Source organism: Wolffia australiana, chromosome 4, assembly GCF_029677425.1.
Source record: "Wolffia australiana isolate 7733 chromosome 4, ASM2967742v1".
Classification (NCBI taxonomy): Eukaryota; Viridiplantae; Streptophyta; class Magnoliopsida; order Alismatales; family Araceae; genus Wolffia; species Wolffia australiana.
In genome coordinates this window covers 16,905,417-16,912,500 of record NC_135838.1, presented here as the reverse complement: position 1 = coordinate 16,912,500, position 7,084 = coordinate 16,905,417, and the positions used below count along the sequence as shown (strand labels likewise).

The following is a 7,084-nucleotide window of genomic DNA, read 5'->3' as shown; positions in this document are numbered from 1 at the left end:
TGATATTGTCTGATCTCTCATATCCGACGGCCTCCGGCGGCCCTGATGGAAGGGGAGAGATCAAAATTTATGATAACCCAGAAGATCTTAGCACAGATCTCGCCGATTACATTGCTCAATTATCAGAGCTCTCCGTGAAAGAAAGGGGTGTGTTCTCTGTTGCCCTCTCCGGTGGATCGGTCATTAGATTAATGAGGTAAGTTTTTTTCTCCAGAAATATGAAAAAAAAAGATTTATTTTCTTGAATTAGCGTTGACTTTGATACCCATCTGGCAGCAAGCTCTGTGAGGCTCCTTACAGCAGAACAGTTGACTGGACCAAGTGGCATGTTTTCTGGGCAGATGAGAGAGTGGTTGCCAAGAGTCACCCTGCCAGCAACTACAAGCTTGCAAGAGATGTGATTCTATCCAAGGTATTCTTTTTTGGTCTATCTTTCCTGTTGACTCTCCTAGATTCTTCGTAGAATCTCTGGTGATCATCTTTGGAATGAGAAATCCGGGCAGATGTTTATGTTAGGGGAATGAATAAAACAATGTGTAAATATTAATTAGATCGGCTAAATGTCCTGAAAGACTCCAAAATGATTCAAATAGCCATTTTCTGTCCTTTACTCTGTATAAGATTACAGTCTGAAAATGCAGCCTAGATTCCTGTTGAAATCTCCGACGATCATCTTTGGAATGAGAAATCTGGGGCAGAGGTCTATGTGAGGGGAAAGTGCAAAACAATGTGTAAAGATTGAAATGTAAAAGGGACAAGTTTTGTTGACTCAAATGTCCTGATTTACCCCAAAATGATGTAAATACCTTTTTTAGTGCCGTATAATATTCCAGCCGGAAATGCAGCCTTGGTCAATTTTTGATTTTCTTTGGAGTTGCCTCTGTCTTCTTAACTTAGCCTTTTCATATGGCCTTACCACTGTTTTTCACCTTCTTTAGTCCTTAGAGTTGACTAAATTCTTCTGTTCCTGGTTGGCCTTTTTCTCCTAATTGACTTTTATCGCCCTCCGAGGCAGTGTTGAACTCAACCTTATTATCTTTTTTGCGTCGGAAGCTTCGTTGCGTTTTCAATTGAGTTGACATTTCATCAACCACCTACTAATCTGGCTTTAGCTAAGAGGTTGACCACTGTGTTTTTCTTTAATATTCCCGGAATTGAATCAATTCTAACTTTCCCTACAATTTTTCCCTATGCATTGACTCTTTTCAGTCAACTCTTCATCAGGATCTGTTGCCCAAAAATCCTGTAGCTTAATCTAGCTTTCCCCAGTTCTGAAGCAATTTCCTGGGAGCTACATTGGTCTTTTTTTATGTCATCTATTTCAACTGAAATCTAACACGATTCTGGATTTAAAATATGTGGGCATTTGAAAGCTATTTATATTAATACTCTAGGGCATTTCTTATGGATGGCTAACCTCCGTATTCTATGTTTTCGTTAATGGGCATCATCTGCATTGACTTTTTCCAAAATTTGATAGACTTCTGTGGCTTCTTGTCATCAAACTTCGAAAATTTTAATGGTTTACCTGGTAGTTGACTTTCAGGACATGAAAACTTTTTAGTCCTGTTACAGAAATCCCATGGGGGTAGTATGTCAATCTTTTAAATTATTTCTTATCATCTGAGTGTGGTTTTTGTGCCATTTAGCAAGCGCTAAGCCGGTTTTATCTTCTCTCTACCAGACCTAAATTTGGAAATTCGTAGTCATCTGCCCCACTTTTCACTTAAGGTCAGGAGAAATTTCCAATCCCTATTTGGCAAAGATCCTCTCGGCGTAATCCTGTTTCTACATTTTAAACAATTACTATCGTCCGGGTCCTGTTTCTTATAATTAGGAGGATCTGAGGACTTCTCGTTATCTTGCCATCAGTCCCAGAATTTAAAATTACTTAATCATCTGGCTGCCATTTGACTTTGAGAGAGAGCTCAAGAATTTCAGGTGCCAGTTCTCTCCAGCCACGTCCACTCAATCAATGACAGCCTATCAACAGAGGAAGCTGCAGAGGGCTACGAGTTCATCCTCCGTCAGCTGGTGAAGAGCCGCACAGTGGACGTTCTCGAGAGCAGTGATTGCCCAAAGTTTGACCTCATCCTACTTGGCATGGGCTCCGACGGCCACGTGGCATCTCTCTTCCCCGGCCACCCGGCCGTTGACCAAAAGGTTGACTGGGTGACATGGATCACAGACTCTCCCAAGCCGCCTCCGGAGAGGATCACCTTCACCCTACCCGTGATCAATTCCGCTGCTAACGTGGCAATTGTCGTCGCCGGAGTCGTCAAGGCCGTGGCAGTGCGGCGAGCAGTTGGCGGCGCTGCCGGAGGCCCCGAAGGGCTCAAATTGCCTGTCCAGATGGTCAGTCCCACGGATGGAAAGCTGGTCTGGTTCTTGGACAGAGATGCTGCCTCAAAGCTTGATTATGAAGGTGGGGTTTTGCTTTGATGATAGGTGATTTCAATTTCTTTTTTTTTTGGGTTTCTGGGTTTTCTCCTCTCCTCTGGAGAAGAATGGGAAGAGAGAGAACTAAGAATCCTTTTGGATCTCCTTCCCAAGTTTTTATCTGAAATCTCCCTGAAGCCCATCTCGGAAAAAAATCATTTCTTTCTACTCTTTTGACAAAAAGGAGAGATCTTGAGATGACCCACGGAAGGAAGAACTCGGAGGGGCTTTATCAGAATCCGGCCGATGCCCATTTCGGAAAAAGAACATGTTTCTCTGTTCTGGCCATAAAAGAGGAATCTTGATTTGACCATGATGAAAAAATGGATCAAAATTTGGAGTCAGCGAGAGAAAAACGAACATGAATTGGTCAATTGGGGGTGACAACGACAGTGCGAAACTCCTTTTCTGATATGGATCTCGCCCCGTTTCCATCAAGCACCCCATCGAAACCCTCCTTGCAAGGAAACCCACTCACCCTTGCGGCTGTCCACTGGTCGATGACACCGCAGGTGATGGCGTATTTGCTCATATGCCGTAGATACTCCTTGTCCGCCATCAGATGCGGCTGAACCGACATCATCTTCATCAGGGCTGAGACAAAACGACATCCCCCGTCAAAATCCACAAATAGTGTTGTTTGCCATCACTGCTGACGATTCATCATCATGTCTTTATCGATCATGGTTGACGAATTTTGGATGATGGGCGTTGGCGATGCCATTGACAGATCATCGTCTGTGGCTGACATCACCCGTTGACTATTGACATTTTTGCTAAATTTTCCTAAAAATTACCAATCATCGTCCATTGAACCAGTGAACATCATCATCATAATCGTTGACGATGATGATGAAGGAATATTTTAATAACCAGACGCATGACGACGAAGCGGACGTTGGTGTCATTGTCATCGTCATCTGGACATGCTTACCTCTTCTGGAAAGGATGATGATGATGATGATGAACCAAGTCATCATCTATTTGGCAGATGGTGGTGACGGAATCATCATTGTCATTCAGCTGGAGGGTAAAGATGACCAAGTTATCATCGTCATTAGACCCTTTATTAACGATGATGATGACAGGTTTTTGAATGACGATGATAATTTTCATCGTTGCCAGCAAACAAGACCCATGAAACAGTTGACTGAGACCGATCTGAAGCTGCTCACCAGCAACAATGGCGTCCCCCGACGCAGACATCTCGCCGGTGAAGGGGGTAATAGGTGCATCCTCCATGCCGCGCACCCAGCCCTCCTCTTCCTCAGTATAGAAGTGAATCTTCGATGTCCCGTTCGTCACGAAAACCACCTTCAGACCTTCATGCCAAAACGATTTCACTAACTCCAGCTTATGGTGGGGGAACTTGGACTTGGCATTGTTCTTCGTGTCGAATTCTTCCTCTGGCACAATCCCGCAGAGGAACTCAAGTTCCTGCTTTGTGAGCTCGATGACGTTGGCAGACTCCCACGCCTCCCTGATGAGAGCCATCGTCTCCTCCCTGGACTCCCACAGTGGCAGAGGAAGGTTCAAATCAAAGAAGATGACTCCTCCGAGCTTCTTGGAAGCCCGGACGGCCCTCATCATCACCTTCCTCAGGTTCTCATTGAGCAGGGACGAGGAGTTGAAGTAGAACATCTTTGCCTGGAGAAGAAGCAACAGCAAAAACTACCATTAGCTACCCAGAAACTCTCAGAGATCAACATCCTGCCTAAATGTTAATAAGAAAAATAGCGCCCTTGCTATCAGCTATAGCTTTTAACACAATGGTAAGGCTTCCCATGACATGTTATCAGAGCTAAATTCGCAAGTTTGATCCCCAGTAATGATACAACTGTTCGTCTGGGCCATGCTAAGCCAGCGACAGGTGTTGTGGGTGGGGGACTGTTGGAACACAACATGCTGCTCAGATGTAGACATGGTTGTCCTGTTCTGTTCGTTTGAAACAAACAAAAAATTTGCACAAAATAACCGCACAGGGCCTTGTTCTTTGTTCTGTTCTTTTTTTAAAAAAACAAACAAAATTAGCACATTCTCACAAATTCACACATTCGCACAAAACTAGAACAAAATTCGCACAAAGCGAACAAAAGAACCGCACACAGGTCTGTGCGATGTTCTGTTCGAATTCGTTTTTGTTCTGTTTGGAAAACCGAACAGAACGAACAATTCGCACAAATTCGCAAAAAAGAACAGAACGACCACGTCTACTAAGATGTTAAGACGAGAAGTAGTACCCTTGGTATCAGCTATAGCTTTGGGCAGAGTAGTAAAAGGTTAAATTCTTAATGGAAGTGAATGAAGGAAACCCATTTCATATGTAACTAGTTTTACCTCCTTCAAAACATCAACGTTGACATCAGAGGTTAAGAAGTTATCCTCAGCACAAGGCCTGGAGCAGCTAGATTTGAGGCCGCCCCTTCTGGCAAGCTTCATCCGGGAGGCGGCGGTCGGCCTCGAGCTGTCGATCTTGATCGACCTGGTCTGCACATTGTTGGAATTGAGGTGATAGAGCAAGGTCCGGCCATAGTCATCGTCTCCTAGCTTGCCCATGACCTCCACACGAGCCCCCAAGCTTGCCAGGGCCAGAGCCACACTCGAAGCCGAGCTGCCGGGAGCTCTGATGAACTTCTCCGGAGACCAGAACATGTCCTTCTTCGTATCGTGGATCTCGTGGTCGATCAGTCGGTTGGCAGGCCGGCCAGCGGGTATGAACCCATGTTGCACAGCTCCGAAGCAGCAGATCAATGGCGGCCAGTCTGAGGCAAACCCAGACTCTTCTTCCTCAGACTGAGAAAGAATAATCTCTTCTTCTTCGTCTTCCTTCTCTTCAGCAGGCGGCTGCGGAGGGGACTCCATGGACAAAGACTCGTTCTCCTCGTCTGAGCTCTCTGCCGTCTTCTTCGTCCTCCTCCTTCGAACTTTCTTCTCCTCCGTTGGACCCAATTCTGAGGCAGCTGCTTCAGTTTCTGGGGTCTCTGAAGCTGGAGGAGGAGTAAAGTAATTCAAATTTCATTTAAAATTTCAGAGAAAAAAGGTACACAACACGATATTTTTCATCTACCCAGTCAAGGTAAATTCAAAATATACATAAATGAAAATTATTTTAAGAAAGGTACAGCATTTGAAACGTTCGTTTTTAAGTTTGTTGTTTTTAAGAAAAAATAGTGATAATGAAGACTAATCAAAGCACTGGTCTACTGAATTAACATCAAACCCAGAGAACAATGTTTTCAATTGAGAAAAAAGAACAAAGTTTTCACCTTTTTTCCGCCCTCTCCTTGAAACCTTCTTGGGTTGCGGATCGTCTTCCTCCTTTTCCGCAAGAGGTGTCACCTCGTCTTCATCTTTGGCCGAGGTCTTCTTCTTAGTTCTTCTGGATGGCCGTTTGGCGGCCTTGGCGCCTTCTTCAAGATTCAAATCATCATCAGAAGGCGTCTCTGTTGCATCAATTTGCGAAGCTTTCTTCCTGGGAGCTGCTCTCACGCAGAAACGATGAAATCGTTGGCCATAATCTTCGAGTTGCAGAGCACTTGGAGAATAATACGCCGACTCGTATCGGGGTCGCAACCTGGGCCGTGAAAAAATTAATCTTTCGTCGATAGAAATTCATAATCGAAGAAACCAATCTCTCAAATTCCGTATTACTCGCTGCGGAAGAAAAAAAACAGTCTCATGGGATTATCTCTTCGAATCCAGCAACAAAACCTTAATCTTTTCCAACCCAAGAAAACCCATGAAATGAAAGGAAGTACCTGAGCAGGGCGATAGAGGGTGTGAAGAAGACAGATGACATGGCGAGGAAGCTTCAACGGTTCTCCTCTGAGCTATGAGACCCGGATTTCTTATCGCCCATTGACGGAAGAAGGTGAAGCAGAAGAAGGAAGACGAGAGAGAAGGCAGAGAAACCCAGAACCTCAAAGGAGAGGGTTTTGCTCTTGGTTTTGATATCCGCTGCAGTGGCCGCTGCTCTGTGGATAAACGGGCATGATATTACGATAGAGAGAGAGAGAGAGAGAGAGAGAGAGAGAGAGAGAGAGAGAGAGAGAGAGAGAGAGAGAGAGAGAGAGAGAGAGAGAGAGAGAGAGATAATATGAAAAGGGCAATGGTGGGACTGTAAAATTTTCTTGGCCAAAAGGTAAGTTGAGAGATAATATGAAAATTTTACTGGGAAAGCCTTTGGCTAAGTTGCTGATATCTGTTGACCCTTTTCATATTATCTAAAACCCTTATCAGGAATTCAATTGAATCAGTGGAAACCATAGTGTTAGTTTACTATTGATAAGGATCACCTGAGGCTGAATTAGGCTATTTAAGAATTTAGATATTTTTTCTCTGAATGTGTTTTTTCAATGGTACTCTTCTTAGGTAGGAGAAATAAGAGATTTTTTACTCTTCTTGGGTTATTTTTATTTTTTTTTAGATAGGAGAGATGGAAGTGTCATAGAGGTTTTATGCTTTCTGTCTTGGGTATTCCTCTTCATTGGAGTCTTAGTCGCTACCGACACCCAACTTATTGGAGTTTTTCCAATCAAGGTAACCTACATGGTCTAGGGAGTCATTCTCAATATTCATTATCATCTTATAGGAGTGCATGTGGATATCTAACATGTAACTCTCAAAATTCTGCATGAAAGTTTTC

At 43.9% G+C, this 7,084-nt stretch overlaps 2 protein-coding genes across 4 annotated transcripts in view; one reads left to right on the top strand and one right to left on the bottom strand.

Annotated features, from left to right (window-relative positions):
• Window positions 1-2,607, top strand: part of PGL1 (6-phosphogluconolactonase 1) — a 3,194-nt gene extending 587 nt beyond the window's left edge. The window contains exons 2-4 of the mRNA XM_078574010.1: window positions 1-196; window positions 277-412; window positions 1,942-2,607. The exon at window positions 1-196 is cut by the window's left edge and continues 8 nt beyond it. Coding sequence (XP_078430136.1) covers window positions 1-196; window positions 277-412; window positions 1,942-2,442 — 833 coding nt within the window. The 3' untranslated portion in view covers window positions 2,443-2,607. The remainder of the gene's footprint in view (window positions 197-276; window positions 413-1,941) is intronic.
• On the bottom strand, window positions 2,587-6,423 carry FLN2 (fructokinase-like protein). 3 transcript variants are annotated; one of them, XM_078574009.1, is made up of 6 exons: window positions 6,198-6,423; window positions 5,706-6,013; window positions 4,777-5,426; window positions 3,615-4,086; window positions 2,801-3,033; window positions 2,587-2,720 (listed from the first exon to the last, which is right to left on the bottom strand). In XM_078574009.1, the coding sequence occupies exons 1-5, from the start codon at window positions 6,236-6,238 to the stop codon at window positions 2,810-2,812; spliced, it is 1,695 nt and encodes a 564-aa protein (XP_078430135.1). In that variant the 5' UTR covers window positions 6,239-6,423; the 3' UTR covers window positions 2,587-2,720; window positions 2,801-2,809. The 3 variants fall into 3 exon arrangements, with proteins under 3 accessions (XP_078430135.1, XP_078430134.1, XP_078430133.1); XM_078574008.1 differs by having other exon boundaries at window positions 2,587-2,715; XM_078574007.1 differs by having other exon boundaries at window positions 2,719-3,033.
• Window positions 6,424-7,084: the final 661 nt, after the last annotated feature.